Source organism: Peromyscus eremicus, chromosome 9 (genome assembly GCF_949786415.1).
Source record: "Peromyscus eremicus chromosome 9, PerEre_H2_v1, whole genome shotgun sequence".
Lineage (NCBI taxonomy): Eukaryota > Metazoa > Chordata > Mammalia > Rodentia > Cricetidae > Peromyscus > Peromyscus eremicus.
In genome coordinates, this window is record NC_081425.1 from 56,529,876 (window position 1) to 56,548,442 (window position 18,567).

Consider the following 18,567-nt stretch of genomic DNA (forward strand, 5'->3'; position numbering starts at 1 on the left):
CCACTCCCAGCTCTGGACCCAGTGGAAACTATTTTTAACAGCTTCCAGGTGACGCAAAGAGCCTGTTGGGTTGGTGCCCCTGGGTTGTAGCAGAAGCAAGGGAGTGGCACGCTGGCCCACCTACTTTTTTCTCATGTAATACTAAACATGGTAAGGTGTGTGACGGTCGAAGTCCAGCCAGGAAACATATGGAGAACCGAACTGGAGTAACTGACCAGTTCAATGTCTATGCGGTAGACAGCTGTCACGGTCCATTTGCTCCCGCTGAAATGACAGAGTACAACTGTTTTTCTATAACCTCGGGGAACTAGTTCCAGGACCCCCTGTGAGCAGCAAAATCATCCATTGCACGAAAGAGCACATTTGTATATAACCTACACACAAGCCTCTGTATATCAAAATTATTTCTATCTATGCTATCTAATACAACGTAAATAGCATGCACACAGGTGTTTTATTGTCCCGCTTAGGGAATAAGGAGAAAGGTCTGTATTTGTTCGGGACAGATGCAATTTGTGTTTTTAAGACTCTCAGTTTGCCGTTGGTTTAATCTGCTGATGCGGAGCCCACACAGAGTCAGTGGACAATTGTACCACAGAATGGGTAAATGATGAGCAATGGTGAATTTACTCTGCTCACACTTCTTGAGGTCAAAAAGCAAAAGATCAAGGGGCCTTCACTGTCCAGTCATGTCGGGGAGCCTTAGAACCCACCCCAGAGACAGCTGATAGGCTCAGAAGCAGCTCTCCACTCCTCTGGGTCTCTCTCTCAGCAGCCACTCACTCCCGCTCCTGCCTTTCCTGAATGGGACGTCAGCTTAATGCAAAGAAAGATCCCAGGTCTCCTGCCTGCACTCCATTCACCCCCTTAAAGTCTTCCAAGAGCCGAGCAGGGTGGTGCACCCTTGGAATCAAAGCCTCAAGAGGCAAGAGGCAGCCATAATGGACTGCGCAGAGAAAACCTGAGGGGGCGGGGGAGGGGGGGGATGGGGGCAGATAATTCTTACAAGGGCAACACAATCCCTTCAGACTCCAAATGTCCTTTAAACAGTTAAAAACACCTCCTGGCAACTTCCTGCAGCCTGGTTTGACAGGCTCTTGTGATGACTAAGTTGAATAAGCCAATGGCGTGGCGGGGGTGCTTTCTTCTTCTAGGACCCTGCCCACAGAGGCCAGCTCAGCTGTCACCTATCCACAACCTGTGAAAGTCAAAGCTCTCAGGAGCAGACTACACTTGAGAACCCCTTCTGTAGACACCAGGCAATGGTTTGGACATATTTCAGGATGTCCCCAACCTTCCTGTGCCTGAGGTAGGGTGGCAGTGGGAGGTGGTGACTGAGGAAGGCTTCCCAGCCTCTCTGGCTTCCTGTTTTCACACTGTGACCCCTCCCTTGGTATGAGTTCCCAACATTGCCACCTGTTTGGGAGGTGATGTGTACAAGACGTCCCTTGCAAGAGTCTGAAAACCATGTTGTTTGGTCTTTCAGCCTCTAAACCTCTTTCTTTAAAAGTTAGCTCGCCACAGGTTCTTTTTTGTTTTGTTTTGTTTTGTTTTTTGTTTTTCGAGACAGGGTTTCTCTGTGTAGCTTTGCGCCTTTCCTGGAACTCACTTGGTAGCCCAGGCCGGCCTCGAACTCACAGAGATCCGCCTGGCTCTGCCTCCCGAGTGCTGGGATTAAAGGCGTGCGCCACCACCGCCCGGCGGTTCTTTTATTATAGCTATGAAAAGCTGATGAATATATAGCATGTGATTTATTTTCTCTTAACTTCCCAGCCCATTCCCCATCAGTATGCCCAAAATATGGCCTCCTTTGAAAATGAATGTAAGCCACAGAAAATACTCACTGCCCAGATTACAATACCAACACCATCACCCCACCTTACCCCAGTATGCACCCTCGGCAAGATAGTCAACCTCCATACCTCACTACTCTCAGCTGTTAAAGCAGCTGTTCTCAACCTGTGGGTCGTGACCCCTTTGGGGGAGGTCGCATATCAGATTTTTACATTAAAATTCATAACAGTAGCAAAATTACAGTTATGAAGTAGCAACAAAAATAATTTTATGGTTGGAGGTCACCACGACACGAGGAACTGTATTAAAGGGTCTCGGCGTCAGGAAGGTGTGAGAGCCTCTGCTACACGTACTGGGCCTCATCCGTGGCACCTACGACCTCCTTGAATTTGTTTTAGCACTGAACCTAGAACCAGTCACGTGCTCCTCCACTGAGCGACATCCCCAACCAACCTACTAAGCCATAAACAAACGAGTGTCACACGGTATCATCTGCAGCTCACCGCAGGAGCAGGAAAGAACTCAGTGTGGGCACACACGAGGTCAGACAATGTACCATTTTATTCCTTATAAAATATATTTCATATCATTGCTGTAAAAACATTACATTTCATTTCACATTTAAAAAAAATCTTAACAGTAAAAATAATACTTGGAAGACAGCGGGGCCGGGGTGGGGGAGGGGGAAGCGTCTACGGGACAAATTCACGGATGGGATTCTTCTCCCTTCTTGTTTTGCTTTCAATCTTTTTAAAATTTTTTAATTTTTTTTTCTTTTTTTTTTTCTTTTTTCTTTTTTCTTTTTTTTGCCCCTGGTAAAGTCAGAACCTGGGGTGACCGGAAAGTCACAGGACAGCTATCTCCCACCCAATCAGTTTCCATATCCAATTTCTCAGGGTCCTCTAAGGCATCGAGCTTTGCACTCACTGGGACAAGGCAGCCACGGCTCGCAGGACTGTCTCAAGTGGCTCTCTTTCAGGGCCAGGTTAAAAGCCTCATCACTGATCCAAGCCTATTGTTACCCGAGGCTTTGTACCCGAGACCTCGGCTGGCCACAGACAGTACCCACGGGCTCGCGGCAGGCACCGAGTTGAGAAAGCAGACCCGCTCGCGGCTGCTCCCAACACGGCGGGCGCCGCCGGGTCTGAAGGTAACTCCGGGAGCGCTCTGAATAACAGGGACATGGCTAGACAGTTTCCCCGAGATAACTGTTCGCAAGCTAGGTCCTGTTGCTTTCGAAAGCACACCTGTGGCACCGTCACCCAGTCAGATTCCGAACCCATGGGGCTGGGAAGCAGGGAGATAAGAGAGATGAAGGAAGAAGCGGGCCTGACGGCTGGGTGTGCTCACAAGCCACCCTCGCCCTTCAAACCCAAAGCCAGACTGTGTGTCAGGAACCAATACGAAAGCATCAAGACATAGGGGGAAGAGGGGGTAGGCCACGACAGTGGGCGGGAGGCTACCAAGGCAGAAAAGAGGGAGAAAGAACGCAGACATGAAAGGCTGGACAGAAATGGAATACAGAACCGAACAAAATCAAAACTCCCTCAGTTTTTAAAGCATCCATCAATTCCTTTTTTTCCCCTCTTTTCTGCCCGGCACGCCCATGGCATAGGAGGCCTGCTTCAAATGGGGAAAATCATTACAGTCAGTTACATCGGCAAGCTCCAAACCAAGGCTGGGATTACAATGCCTCTGCTGCAGCGGAAGCTTAGTCCACGCTGGGATTAAGAAGGGGAGAGGAGAGCCTCCTGGTGGGGGTCTCTCCACGTCCAGAAGCTCTCTGTCTCTATATTCCCCTCCCCTCTCCAGTAAGATTGGAAGCTGAGCATCACGGGAGCAAAGGGAGGAAACAAACTTCTGCTGGCAGCTCTTAAATATCCATGAGGTTGGAGGGGCAGAAGGGCCCAGGGTCACCTCTGGCTGGCCTGCTTTATTATAAAAACACACCCCTACCAAGACACTCGTGTCTCTCCCCTCCATCAGCAGCCCAGGCTACCACTACACCCTTCACGCACATCACACACACACACACACCTCTTAGGTTCTTGTGTGTACTTAGTGTGCTTCAGACTGAAAAGCAGACGTTGTGTTTCCCATGTAAGGCCACCAGTGAAGCCTCAGTGGTCAGGAGAATGGTCTCCGTGACAACTAATGAGCCAATACTACACAGTCCCTGGAGAGGTGGCCTGGTGGCACTCCCTGAGCCTGTGACACCTGGGACTCCAGTCCTAGACAGCTGGGTCCTGGAAGTCATGTTCAGCAGGCGCAGAGGCAGAGTCTGCTAGGATCCCCCCTAGGGAAAGAAGGTTTCATCCTCAAAGACTTCCACATCAGACAAGAGGACAAGAACCTCTGTGACACTCAGGAGGGAAGAGACCTCAGGAAGGACTTTACTCAGGGGAAGCAAAGTTTCTGTGGAGGCCTCCACATTTCCTCTCAGTGCTGGAAGGATGCTCAGGGTAGTGTTTCAAGGCCACATTCTCAAACTGAATTCATACTAGCCTTTTGGCTCAGTATTTTTGGGGACAGGATTTGAGAAGAAGCCATATAATGTTTACTGGCATGCAACCCAACATCTGAGGGGACTCAGATCCCAAAGTTGCCACCGAAGAAGGGTGTCTGTCCCTCTTCCATCCCCAGAAGCTGCTCCAACAGAAGTAACACTGCACCTCACCAAGTACAGCCACCTGCTCTTCCCAGAGTCCCACTACTGCTCCCTGGAACATCCACCTGCCAGAACAGTCTTACTTTTTTTTTTTTTTTTTCTTTTCCTAAGAAAAGGAAATTCATTTTGCTCACAGTCCATTCTGGAATAGCTAAAGGAGCAAAGGATTCACCAGCTCAGCACAAAAAAAAAAAAAAAAAATGGGCAAGGCATCCTGTCCTACTTTTGATGCGTACAAACTAGTCCCCAAGAGGGTGGGGGAGGGGGGTAATTCTTTGGTCTCTGGTTCGCTGCAGAATACCCTTGGTCAATTTTGGCTCTCTTCTATTTTGGGGGAAAAAAATATTTTCATTTTGTTTTTTCTTTTAAAAATAAAACCTTCCCACAAGGGGGAGAAAGTGTTTTTAAGTGTTACATCTTAGCCAATGGAGCCCCAGCTGCCCACGTCCACTCCACATCGCTCTGTGTTCTGCTGATGGCCGCAGGCCTGGAGACAGATGCTCTGGCTGCCAGGCAGGGTGGGGAGCGGGGCTGGGAGAGGCAGGCTCAGTCCAGGAAGCGCTGGCAGGCCTTCTTCCACCGGCAGGCCGTGCACCACTGGTCCCGGTGCTCTATGCCGTACACCTTACGGCACTTCTTGGCTTCTCCGCGGGCTTTCCTGACAAGGAATGAAAACGAGGCAATGGAGGTTAGACCCAGATCACAGCCAAGCATGAGCCGGCAAACGCGCACGGGGCTGGGAGGGGTGGATTCTGGCAGAAGTCAGTGATGCTCACAGCCGGAGACTCAAGGCAGAGAAGCCAGCTCCGCCGAGTGTGGCCTCCCTCTGGGGACTAACCTTGGAGACTACAGTTGGGCAGACTCAAAGTCTAGCATCACCAGTGCTGACGGTGGGCAGAAACCCGAAGGCTAAGGATGAGATGGCTCACCTGGAGCTGCTCTGCGCCCGGGGTGGGGAGGTGACGATCAAGTGAGATTTCACCGTGGGCGGCGGCTGCTGGGGCTCGCTGAAGCTGAGTGACCGGCTCCGGACCTGGGTCGGAGGGGCATAAGCGCAGCTGTGAGCATGAGACCCGCCCTCCTCAGGACTGTGAGGCATCCTGGGCTCCGCCAGGCATGCCTCCCTGAGCCCCAGAGCAGCCTCCCCTAGAAGAACATCCTCCGCAGATGGGGTCAGGTCAGGCAGACAGGAGCCACTCTTGAGGCTTTAGGGGACTTAGATGGAGCTACCACACGGAGGGTAAATGGAAGCACTGTATTGCCTCAGTGACACCTCCTGTCAACTAGGTTCTGCTGTGTGTGACAGCTACTTCTCTGTGGCAGACACTTGAAACCAGAGCCAGCCCTATGTGGTTCTAAGGACCTCCAGTGTCTCTCAGTTCAGAGTCAAGGGTACAAGTTCATGGTGGCCTGAGACTTCTAGTCCAGCCCCCACGGCCTCCGAGTGCTCCTACAATCTCCCGTCTTGTTTTCCTTTCTGCCAGCCCCACATTCCCTCCCTTCCTTTCATCTGGGCATCAGAACTCTGACAAGCACTCACAGACGCTCACGGTGTCTATGCATAGTGTCACAGCCCATTTCTAAGGAAGAAAACTGCTCCTTCCTGACTCCCCCTGCAGTGCCCTTCTAGCGGCTGAGGGGAGCTGTAGCCAGACAGAAGAGGACATACGGTGATCTTCGTGAAGTATGGCGGCAGAGACAGGCAACACCAGCCGTGTACTATGTTACCAGTGACACAGTCCCCCAGCCCCGGGGATGTATGCAAGAACTTTGGGGGTGTTGGAGTACACACTCACCGGAGAGAGCGGGGAGGTGGTGGTAGGGGCAGCAGCCCAGCTGATGCTGGTGTAGATGTGGGGGGAGACGGGGATCTGGAAGGAGGGCAGAGCCTGCAGAGACAAGAGGGTGTCAGCCTGTGCTCCAACTCAGGAAGCATCTGCCTCAGCTCCCAGGAACGTCCCATTTGCTACAGAAGGCATCTCTCTGCCTAGTCAAGAGCCTGGAAAACACCAAGGCAGCTAAACAGGTTTTCCCATGAGCAGCCTCAAGGCATCTAACCCATCATCAGCACAGCCTCCTTCTTCCTGAGGGGCTCCAGTTTTACTCTGTAACCCTCCCCTTGGGGATGCGTATGTGCCAGCCTCAAGATTTAGACCTTACAGGGTGTTATTCGGTGGCTGGATCACCTATTGAGAACATGCTTCAGGCAAAAAGTCCAAAGCCTTCTGAGTCTGAGCAGTATGAAGGACAGAGAACTGCCGGGCAATTCCTCAGGAGTGGGGATACAGGCAGGGACGCCTGGCTTCGGTCTATCTCTAACGGTACCGGCCACACCGCCCAGATGCCACAGGGTCAGCTGAGGCTGAACCTTAGCCAGACACGAACTAAGTGGCCACTAATTCTAGTGAGGAGAGCCTGCTTATTTTGTCGTTTTTCTTACTGAAAGTACTACTGGTTTGGGTTTTGTTTTCTGCGTGTTTTGTTTGCCCTCACTCTGTAGCCCAAGCTGACCTTGACCTCCCAGGTGCCAGCGGTACAAGCGTGCACAAGCACACCTGGTTGGAAGCACTACTTTTTTATTTACGGACTTGCAAATCGGTTAAGTCTGCTCAAGTCCAACTACAAACACAGAAAAGGTTTTTAAACCAGCATATGAGAATGGGAACCTAGCTTGCAGGGCGAGGGTCATTCTAAACGACACCGTCCTCCTCAACATGACAACGTTCCCAAGCCCATGAGAATAATGGAGCTCTCTCCCTTGGCCTATGCCGCGTCTTCCCGTGTCTTCAGGAAACGGTACTTTGGCAACTTATAATTACCGCTAGCCAAATCCTCATTGCTAACCCCAGCTCCACCATGCACTTCATGCCCTACTCTAACTGGAAGGCTTACCTAACCCAACGTGGACACCTAGTAGGTGCTCAGAGCAGCACCATTCAGTGTAACACACTTCTCGGTGCTAAGGAGATAACTGGGAAGCCCTACACGATCCTGTCGATTCTTCTAGCCATCTTGGAAGTGACAGCCCTTGCTTCACATTGCACACCTGACATGTGGTTAGACTTCTCATTTGCACTGTTACAGTCTTTGCTGTTGCTGTTTCTGAGACAGAGCTTACTTGTAGCCCAAGTTGGCTCTAAACTCCCCACATAGGTAAGGATGACCCTGAACTCCTATTCCTCCTGTCTCCACCCTGAGTGTTGGGATCGCAGGTGTGTGCCCCTGCACTGAGTTTATGCTGTGCTCAGGTTCAACCCAGAGTCCTGTGCATGTTCAGTACGCAATTCTACCAACTGACCTACATCCCAGCCTTTCCTTTTCCTTCTCTGTGGAAGTAACATTAGCAACTCAGGGGGCTGGAGAGATGGCTCAGAGGTTAGGAGCTCCGACTGCTCTTCCAGAGGTCCTGAGTTCAATTCCCAGCACCCACATGGTGGCTCACAATCATCTGTAATGAGATCTGGTGCCCTCTTCGCCACTCAGCCAAAAGGCTCAGTCTTCAACCAAGGTGCTCAGAGGCCTGGGCTCTGACAGCCAGTGACCACTGAGATCCCAGGCTAACTAAGGCCCCCCACACACGCCTGCTCCAAACCTGGTATGCGTGGTCAGCCTGAATGTGCCAGAAGGAGCCAGGAGCTGACTTGCTGAGTGCAACTGACGGCAGGGAAGACTCCAGGCCAGCGTGTTCCGGGCCAGAGGCCTGGCCTTTGGGTGGAGGCATCGAAAGAGTAGCAAGGGACGGACTGGTCACGTGGGAGGTGGGGGCTGGCTCGCCGCTGGGTGTCCCAGGGGCAGGGGGGGCAGCCACAGCCAGAGCAGACTCTTCCTTCAGCTGCATCTCTGTATAGTAAAAGTCTTCCTCCCGCTTGAACTGGTCAGAGTCCACGGTGTCCCTGTGTGGAACAGACATTTGGCCATCATTAAGGATATGCTGCCTCGGTTTGAAGCCAGGGGAAAGAAAGGTATAAGGAGGGCCGGGCGGCAGTGACGCACGCCTCCAATCCCAGCGCTCGGGAGGCAGAGCCAGGTGGATCTCTGTGAGTTCAAGGCCAGCCTGGTCTACAGAGCAAGATCCAGGACAGCCAGAACTACACAGAGAAACCCTGTCTTGAAAAAAAAAAAAAAAGAAAGGTACAAGGAGGAAGTGACTGCTTGTGTGCATCCAGGAAGTTGGGGGTGGTACCCAAGAAAAGACCCAGGAGCCCTGTTCTCAGAGGCTACCATAATGGATCAGAACATGCCCACCTATGGAAGCTGTTTTTCCCGGCACGAGGGCTCACACAATGGCAACCATGTATGAGTACAGACCCAGTCCTTGGCGTGAGCCCTCTTGGGGCCCACCCCATCTACAGCATGCTCTCGAGCCCTGTGAGGCAGTTTATACCAGAGGCGCTGCCCTGAGGATTCTGTACAGAGATGAGGCCCCTCACATCCATGTCACAGTGCAGATATAGACCTAACTCCCACACACAGACGCAGAGGTACAACTTGGCCACTGTGTCTAAGCCACAGAATCTCACTGGTGATTAAACCAAACTGTTCTATTTCTACCCAGAACTGAAACATCTTGCTTCCTACCCCAGGTGGGAAGATACCACCCCAAGACACACAGAGATCACTCTCCGGCAACAGCAGCAACCTTGACCATGATATAAAGAGTCTCCCTGCCCAGCGAAGACATTGTACTTTCAGTGGTCAGGGAGGGGGACCAGGCAGTGCCTGTGGCTAGCCATTTCACAGAAGCATTCGGGCTGTGGAGTTAGCAGGGGAGACACACACCTAAAAGGCACGTTAGGCAAAAGGCACTGAGCTCTGTACCTACCCCAGGTGGAGGGCTTTGATGTGGCGTTTGATGCCCACGATTGAGCGCAGAACTTTGCCACAGCTGGGCCACAGGCACTTGTACATCACCTTCACAGAGTTCTAGGAGGAAAAGAAGTCTTAGTAACTGGTGCGTGTGAATCCTCTCCCCAGGCCTCTCTCGTCACTTGATGAGGACGTCAGCTGGCTGCCATCCTCAGACCTCCAGACCCAAAAGAAAAACCTCTAAGGAACGGGTTCCTGGAGAGCATAGAAACATGCACAAGAGGACCTGAGAGGTGACCTGGTGGCCACATAAACAAACAAACAAAAAGACACAGTGGCACACACTTGTGATATCAACGAGTGGCAGAGACAGATGGACGGTAGATCCTGGACTCATGGGCCGCCCAGCCTAGACTATGTGGTGAGCTCCAGACCCATGAAAGAGCCTATCTCAGAAACTAAGATGGGAGAAATGAACAGCACCTCAAGGTAATACCTGAGGTTGACCTTCAGCCTCCATGTGCAGGTTCACCCACAAACATACACACCCCCCCAAAAAAAATGGTAAGGAAAAGGAAGCAGCCTCCATCTAAGGACTTCACAAGAGGTGCAGCAAAGGAAAACTGGCCACACCTGGGACCCGTGGAGTCCCTGCTCCTCGGGGGATGGCCATCTCCACAGTCTCGCCAGTCACCCGTCACCTACCCTCCTCTTGCGTGGGGCTGGTTCGTCCAACAGGAATGGGTCCGAATCGGTCTCAAAGCCATGATCAGTTTGGGGGGACCCAAAGGCATCACCCAGGTACTTGGGGCTGGCCTGAGGGTGGGGGGGCGAGGGGGTGGAGATGCCACTGCTCCCACTCCAGTGCCCGCTGGTAGTGCTACTGCCACTGTCTGACACGTCTCCGCTCTCCTTCCAGGGGTCACCGCAAGCTGCACGGGAAACTGGCCAGAGAGAGAGGTGAAAGGACACTCAGGGGGCTTATCCCCAGGCACAAAGAAAAAAAAAAAAGGAGTATGGAAATGATAAAAATTAAAATATTATTAAATTTTAATTAGTAAAGAAATCTCGTCCCGAGCTACAAGATGAGGGAGGGCCGGTGCAAATGCTATGGCAATTTTTGGCGCTACAACTGCCCTGCCTGGTGGACATTTTCTGCCCCGGCCACATGGGTCATCACTGACCACCGCATGCACACTGCAACTGTATTTCACTGAGGACGAATACAAGGAATGCAATTAAAACCTAGTTCATGCTGTACATGCTAAAAGGAGGACCCTTCCTAGCTCCAGCCTGGCTGAGAACATCCACAGGGCGGTGGCAACCCGGGATACCTTCTTGATGAATTTCCTGAAAAGCGCTTTTCTATCATTTCAACTTGGACAAGTGCATGAACCTCTGTGAGTGCAAAGAAACTTCTCAGAACTTTCAGAAGCCCTGGGCTCTGGGCTGTCATTGCAGTGGCCACCTGCCCCCTGAAACTCAAACGTCTAAGAAGGAAGAATACAAATAACAAGCGGAATTCTTGGCGTGGTTCTCTGACTAATTCAAAAAATACTTTAAATTTAAATTTTTTAAATATTTAATATTTTAAATTGTTAATGTTAAAAAATATTTTACTTTGTTCCCTTTTTTTTTTGTGGAATCGTGAGGATAAAACCGGGGACCTTGTTCATACTAGGCAAGCACTCTAGCACTGAACGAAACCTCAAGCCTAGTGGTTGTTTTTTTTTGTTTTTTTTTACTTTTTTGATCGTTGGGTCTGTAGGCCGCTTCAGGCTCAAGCTGGACTCTCGTGCCTTGCCTTCAAATCCAAGCCAATTGATCGCATAAGATGATCTGAAAGTCTAATAGATGAGAACAGCAAGAGAGATAGAAGACACTTATGCTCCCTGCAGCCCCAGCTTCCTATCCAGACATACAAAGTCTCCGGACCCGAGGCTTGAAGAGACACTGCCACACCCTAAGAGATCAGGACAGATCTGAAGGCTGGGCCAACTCCGAGGTCCCGTGTTTCCAGACAAGGCTCTCTTTACTTCTAGGAGACTCTTGCCCAAACAGGATGCTGGATAAAGAACCCCCTCCTGCCCAGATGCCCCTGACCTAGTCTTAAAACTCTCATCACTTGCTTTTCCTGGAAACCCAGAGGTCACCAGAGCTACACACAGAGTTTACAACAGCAGAACTCAAGAAGCAGCCAAAGCAACCGATCATGGAGGCATGCACATGGGTCCAAGAGGGAACTCCAGCCACGTGATCTCCCCTTCAGCTCCTTTCCTGAATCCGCTGACTCAACGTCTTGGACTTCTTAAACCTATTGAGAATTTGGCACCCCTCCTCTGGGTCTTCCTTGGTGCACAATAAAGCAGGCTGCACTGCTGGGATTCACCACTAGGTGTCCCCAGGTGCGGTGACAGCCTCCGGGTGGTGTAATTAAATTCGCTGTCACTCCAAGGCGCTTACTTGTGAGGGACACTTGTAAAGGCCACTTTCCTCTCAGTATGAATTAGAATTAGCTACAAACTTGTAAATGGCTTTTAGGACTGGCAGATAAGGAATTCCAGTAAAGTAACTTACGTCACTACCAGTCCTGTCAGAAGACTTACTCTGCAATCCTTCTCTAATGCTTGCCCCCCCAAGTACTGGTAAAGCGTTTGGGGATTATAACCAGAAGACTTCTGTTTGCATCCATAAATTTGAAATCGTACTATTAGGGACTTTTTTATTAAAGTATCTGTGTGTGTGTGTGTGTGTGTGTGTGTGTGTGTGTGTGTGTCACGGTGCATAAGTGGAGGTCAGAGGACACCTTAAGGGAGTCAGTTCTTTAATCCCACTATGTGGGTCCCAGGGACCAAACACAGGATGTCAGGCTCGGCAGCAAGCACCTTTACCCAGAGTCTTTTCAAAGGCCTATACTATTTGGTTTGTATAAAGCAACCAGATCTGAGACTTCAGCTCAGGTATTTGGCCTGTAAGCCCACGCTGATTTATGAGGCTGACTTAGGCGCTCAGAAGTGAGTATTGATAATGGGAAGCCCCTAGGGGACCGCCCAGCACAGTTCTGCTTTTGTGAACTGAATAAATGTTCCCCGAGGCCTTGTCCAGGATCCCACAGACCTCGCTTGAGTGGCCATCTTGGCTGAGGTGCTGAGTCCAATCACTGTCACAGAGCACCAAGGAGTTTCTGCTCAGAGGAGGAAACTGAGCTGATCAACAGCCCTGAGAGCCTCCAGAACCCTATGGCCAAGCCTACACTGGCGATTAGAGGCTGGAGAGAGAGAGCATAGAGAGCATCGGTCGTGGGCCTCTGCCATGCCAGGAACCAGTCCAACCCCACTTGCTCACCAGAGAAGATGGGCTCGGCCCCCGGAGGACTCTGTACCACAGGACTGCAAGACAGAGACGTCAGCACCATTGCGGCCATCATCTCATCCATCTCCACTGCATCCGACTTCCTGGATTCAAACGAGGGGGGGGGGGGGGGGGGTAGGCTTACTTGCCGGGCCAGGCTGGGAAGATGAAGCTACCACATCCACTTACTTTCATGGGATCACCTTACACCGCTGTGCTGTCCTCCCGGAGTCCCCACCCAAGCAACCCGCAGGAGCTCAACGTGGAAAGTAAAGCAACAGTCCGTGAAAAGTGCTTCTTCCGGGCGGGGTTTCAGTGAGCCCAGGATATGAGCAGGTGGGGCCCCTGCTTAAATGGGGGGCTGACACCTGAGACAGCAGCTCTCCCCAAACTCTCCTTCTAACCCCACAACTTCAAATGGAACATTTTATTTGGGGGCAGCAGAGAGAAGAGTCAAAATGATAAGCTGAAGCATGGGAACCAATGATGCCCACTGGAATCTAAACACTAAAATTACCTCCTTCCCCTGTCTTATATTCAAATTTAAGAGGAAACAATTACACTAATGGATTTTTCTCTCCCCTCTGCCAAAATAAACACAGCATTCTGTTAGCTTCTGAACGTCAACAGAACCTATTACATAAGCCAGTGAGCAAACAAACCAGGATAAAATAAATAACCAGATGAAACCACCTCCCACTGCTAAGCTCCATGCTTTCAACAGGCTGCAGAGAATTTTGCATGTGCTTATTTTTCTCCTTTAAATCCGTATAGTTATATGGTTTGGAAGTAAAATATGCACTATCTGAAATCTAAAGTATCTGGAGGAAATTAGAATATAATAAACTGCCAGTGGCCTGCCTATTTCAAAGGACTGTATTCGCCCATTATTTATACACCAGGTCTACCAAACTGTGCACCTGGGTTTGAAGCAGAAGGACCAAAGCCATCAACCTATTAAGTAGTACTTTTACATGATCTTTGTGTTTTCACTTCCCCAGAATAGAAAAATAAGATTTTTTTTCTGGCCTTTCACTGGATCCACGGTCAGCAATGCTACTCCTCTGGTCTGAAAACACCGGGTCTGCTGGGCCAGCAGGGTGGTTCAATGGGTAAAAGTACCTGCTGCCAAGCCTGATTAGCTGGGGTCAGTGCGCAGCACCCACGAGTAGAAGAGAACTGGTTCCTGAAAGCTGTCCCCTGGCATCCACAGGTGCACCACAGCACGCACACATACCCCATACATAATCAATGAATAAATGTCATTTAAAAAATTCTATGCCACCTGGTCTACCAACAGCCCCCATTCCCACAAAAGGGGGTGGAAGAGAGTTCAGCCGTTTGCATATCTTACATGCAAAATCATCTCAGCTGGCCAAGTTTCTTGTTTTTAATTTTTATTTATTATTATTATTATTATGTTTGTGCATGCTGTGTGAGCATTAGTACACGCATGCCACAGCACACACGTGGAGGTCAGAGAACAGCTCTGGGGAGTAGGTTCCTCTTTCCACCTTTACATGGGTTCCAGGCACTGAACTCAGGTTGCTGGGCTTGCATAGAAACTGCTTTAGACACACTGAGCCATCTCCCAGCTCCAGATTTTCCTTTTAAATCTTAAAAGAACAATACAGATAGACCATAAGGTGTACATTGGGATCTAGAGTCCCAGGGTGACATCATATCATTAAGCTCCGAAGCAGAATATCCATTCTTTACCCAATGGTTCTTAGCATCCAAGGGAAGAATCAGACCAGCTTGTTTCAGACACAGGCTGCTGCCGCCTGTATCTCCAGTTTTGAGCCAAGAAAGGATGGCTTTACCTTTTTAAATGCTATTTCAGAATCAAAAGCATTTTCCTTCTTGACAGATGATACATACAAATGATACTGAAGCACACTAAAGTCTGGGGACCCTGGTTAGTTCCCACTGAAGCACGGTGTGCGTGCCTGCAGGCTTTTATGTCCACGGCTGCTGCGGCAAGCAGCAATGTCAGAGTCTGCTTGGCCCACAAGGCTGAACTCACTTCTCTCTGCCCTGTACAGAACCTGCGCTGGCACTTGGTCTCATCTGTTCCTGACTCTTCTCATAAGAAATTAGGAGCTGAGTTTAAACCTTCAGCAAACCAAATAGCTGTAACCCCTAAGAGAGTTTTGGAGAAGAAAGGATGTTACCTAGGCTTCCTTCCATATCTAGCTTCACCATCCCAGCCAGTAGGTATCCAAGACCCCACATTCCTCCCACCAGATCCCAGCCCATATCTATAACCCTTGCCACTCCTACAAACCTCTTTGGGACATCGATGTTCCTAGACACGGGTCTGTAGGCTGGCACCTGGGATGTGGGACCCTGCAGCTCCGCCGCCAGCCACACCTCTTCCACCTTACAGCAAATCTGTAACTTCTGGTCCAGTAGCCGGACTGTCACCTTGTCCTCAGCCCAGCTGTGCTGCTCCACCAGGCCCTTGCACTCCTGACCCCCATACCACACGCAGACCTGCAGGGGAATGATGGCCAATGGTCAACACTGGGGAGTTTCCACACCAAAGCCCTTAAGGATCCCAGTTCCAGGGATCAGGTGATCTGCTGCAGTCTGTGCTTGGATACACTCATCTTTAATTTGTACATGCTGAGATCTGGTAGACACCCCCAGTGTTCACATGTTAGACACTTAACCCCCAAGACCAGTGTCAGCAAGTGGGGTCTAGCACGTGTGACTATGTCACGTGAACTGCTGCTCTCTCAAACGGCCTGTCCTAACGAGAGAATCATCCAGAGAGTGGGGCGGGCAGAGAGCGTGTGCAGTGTTAGGAGGGTGAGTGAGGACCCTCATAGTCTCCTGTCCTTATCCTCCTCTCGGACTTCCCAGTTTCCAGAAGTGTGAGCAGAATACGCTAGTGTCTATACATTTCCCCACCTTGGGTATTCCATTATAGCAGCCTAAACAGGCCAGAAGGAAGCAGGTATTCCCAGGCACCTGCTGCTGTCCACCCAAACACTCAGGCTAGCCACACGGGATCAAATCTCCCTCCTAGAGCTCCCTACACACCTTCCATCCTAGAGGATACAGAGCAGGCCGGCAACTGGGGTTTCTCTGAACCCCAACTCTATATCCATCCTTCAGTTACTCACCACCAGCCCTTGCCTCTGAACTCGTAAACACCTCTTACTCAATGCTTTTCTTCTGGAGAGTTCTAAGTTCCATTCTCCCCAGTACATACTGGAAAGGGAGAGGCAGACTGCTCTCTCATCAGGGTACCTGGAAGTTGGAAGGCTACCTTATCTCATGAGGACAAAGGTCTGGGGGCACCAAGCCTCATGGGAAGCCAAAGGCCAAGTCTCTGGAGAAGGCAATGGCAAGAGCCCATGAATCTGGATCTAGTGATAAATCAGGCCTAGGTGACCATGGGCCCAGCCATGGCAAGGGGATGCAAGGAAAAAAACAGTTCTTATCAGATTTGGACTACACCTCCATCTGCAACTTCTGCAAATCTCTTCTCTGGCGCCTATAGTCTAAGGTCTTTCTCCTTGCTGCCTAAATTTGTGAAGTGAAGCAGACAAAAGGCCACTGAGTTGAGGCCATGCTTTGATCTGAGGTTCTGAGCATCCCAGAATGCCTGGCCACTTTCTCTTCCACATGACAATCATGGAGATGCCCTGGTCTGAAATGACAGTACATTCTTTGCCAAGAGCCCCGGTTTATAGGACTTCCAGCCTATCACTTAGGTACTGCTAGTCTGCCAATCCCAACACTCAAGAGACAGGGTACCCGTCCATGTTAGGATCAACCTACCTTCTGTCCAGGCTGAAAGGCCACTTGTGGGTGGCCTGAGGTACCCAGAGCCTTGAGGACCTCCTTGGGCTGCTCCTGGCACATAGGGTCCTTAGAGGTAAGTGAGGGCTTGGGCGTGGCTCCTTCGGGCACTTCTATCTGTGGTTCCAAGGGTAGGCTGGCCCCCAGTGGCACCTCAGAGGCACTAGGTCCCAATACCCGGGCTCCCAAGAGGGAGCGCTTACCAAGGCGTCGGGACAGCATGCTGGATACTCTGTTACGTCTGCTGAGAAGACAAAAGTGGCAGTGAGTAAACTCCTCTCTCTCTCTCTCTCTCTCTCTCTCTCTCTCTCTCACACACACACACACACACACACACACACTCGAGTGCTCACACACTCAATCAGAGAACAACTTGGAGGAATCAGTCCTCTCTCTGCCATGTAGGCCGTGAGGATAAACTCAGGACGTCCGGCTTGTTGGCAGGCTGCTTTACGTGCTGAGCCATCCTGCTGGCTCCATCTTTTCTTTCTACAGAAAATTGATACCTATTCCTAGGAGGTCATCTAAAAAACATTGACAAACTCAAAGAAAATAAAATCACTTGTGAACCTGCCTCCCAAAGATACCCACTCCTCCCCACTCCTGAGTTCTTATTTTTATTGTTTTTTTGTTTGTTTTTTTTGTTTTGTTTTGTTTTTCAAGACAGGGTTTCTCGCTTTGCGCCTTTCCTGGAACTCGCTTTGTAGACCAGGTTGGCCTCGAACTCACAGAGATCCCCCTGCCTCTGCCTCCCGAGTGCTGGAATTACAGGCGTGCGCCACTACCACCCGGCTTTTATTGTTTTTTTAAGACTCCCATTCCATGTAGCTCAGGCCGATGCTTCCTATGCAGCTGAGGATGACCTTGAATTTCTGATCCCCCTGCTCCCATCACCACCACCATGCCCATTTTATGTGGTGCTGAAGGACAAACCAAGGGCTCCAGGTATGCTAGGCAAGTCCTTTACCAACTGAGCTACATCCCCAGCCTTGACTCCCATTTTCCCCCCTAAAAACATCTCACTCCCTCTTTTATAACTGTACTCGAATTTTCTGTTCTTGTTTTGTTCTGTTGTTGAGACAAGGTCTTGCTAGGTAGCTGCGGCTGGCCTGGAACTTACTACATAAGTCAAGCTGACCTTGACCTGCGGCAATCCTCCTGCCTGAGCGTCCTAAGTGCAAGGATCACAAGTATGAGCCGATTCCCCCAGTTCTGCCACACTTTATTTCTATAAAAATTAAATCATTTCTAGTAAGCTGGTTTTCACTTAATACGACAGCTGAGTTTTTCCTACATCAGTAAGTGCTGATCTGTACAAACGGCCACCAGTCCTTTCTTAGGCAGGTGAACGCTGCTGCTTTAACAAACTCCCCCATTTCTTCCTGGAAGTCCAAGTCCCATGTTCTACTGTCTCACCTACTCTGCCTCCACCAGGCACCCCCTGAGCCAACCCCCACCCCCCAGCTACCATTGCTTCCTTCCTGAGGTTCCTTCACATGATTGCCTGATGAGCACCCAGGGCATCTATTAGATACACAGACTACCAAGCTGGGTTTGCTCCAAAGCTACAGACAACTTTGGATACCCACCATGAAACTAACAACACGGGGACTGGACAGGTTGCTCCATGGTTAAAAGCACTGGCTTTTCTTCCAGAAGACCACGTCTGTCTGGTTCCAGGACCCACGCGGTTGCTCACAACCATAACTCTAGTTCCAGGGATTCCAATGCCCTATTTCTGGCCTCTGCACAGACAGACAGACAGATAGACAGACATGCAAGCAAAGCACTTGTATGCACAAAGTAAAAATAATAAATCATCAAACAGATGAAGAAAGACCAGTCTCTGGCAGCTCACACTGCCTTCCTCCTCCCAGCCGTCCTGTGCCTCTCAACCCCTCTCGGTCTCCACACATACTTCTGGTCTCTGCTGTTCAAGGTCTATTTGTCCATTCAGTTGGTATCTAGCTGAAGAACAGCTAGGCGTGGAGCACATTCCAACTGTGGTGGGGTCAGGGTAGGAATCAAAACCCCGGGGCTGCTTCCCCAGCCCAGAACGTCATCAGGCTAAATGCACATAGGCTGAATGTCTCAAAAAGGTATTCCAGAACATTCGTCCTCCTCTCCCTCCCCTT

General features: G+C 50.4%; 1 protein-coding gene across 2 annotated transcripts in view; it reads right to left on the minus strand.

Annotated features, from left to right (window-relative positions):
- Positions 1 to 4,651: 4,651 nt before the first annotated feature.
- The window catches only part of Znf395 (zinc finger protein 395), a 39,668-nt gene continuing 25,752 nt past the window's right edge, over positions 4,652 to 18,567 (minus strand). The window contains exons 2-10 of one of the 2 annotated variants that reach the window (XM_059273457.1): positions 16,412 to 16,676; positions 14,907 to 15,115; positions 12,614 to 12,723; positions 9,974 to 10,212; positions 9,285 to 9,385; positions 8,055 to 8,355; positions 6,259 to 6,351; positions 5,392 to 5,495; positions 4,652 to 5,120 (exon numbers count right to left, since the gene is read on the minus strand). In XM_059273457.1, coding sequence (XP_059129440.1) covers positions 5,009 to 5,120; positions 5,392 to 5,495; positions 6,259 to 6,351; positions 8,055 to 8,355; positions 9,285 to 9,385; positions 9,974 to 10,212; positions 12,614 to 12,723; positions 14,907 to 15,115; positions 16,412 to 16,654 — 1,512 coding nt within the window. In that variant the 5' untranslated portion in view covers positions 16,655 to 16,676 and the 3' untranslated portion in view covers positions 4,652 to 5,008. The remainder of the gene's footprint in view (positions 5,121 to 5,391; positions 5,496 to 6,258; positions 6,352 to 8,054; positions 8,356 to 9,284; positions 9,386 to 9,973; positions 10,213 to 12,613; positions 12,724 to 14,906; positions 15,116 to 16,411; positions 16,677 to 18,567) is intronic. The other variant, XM_059273456.1, reaches the window with a different exon arrangement.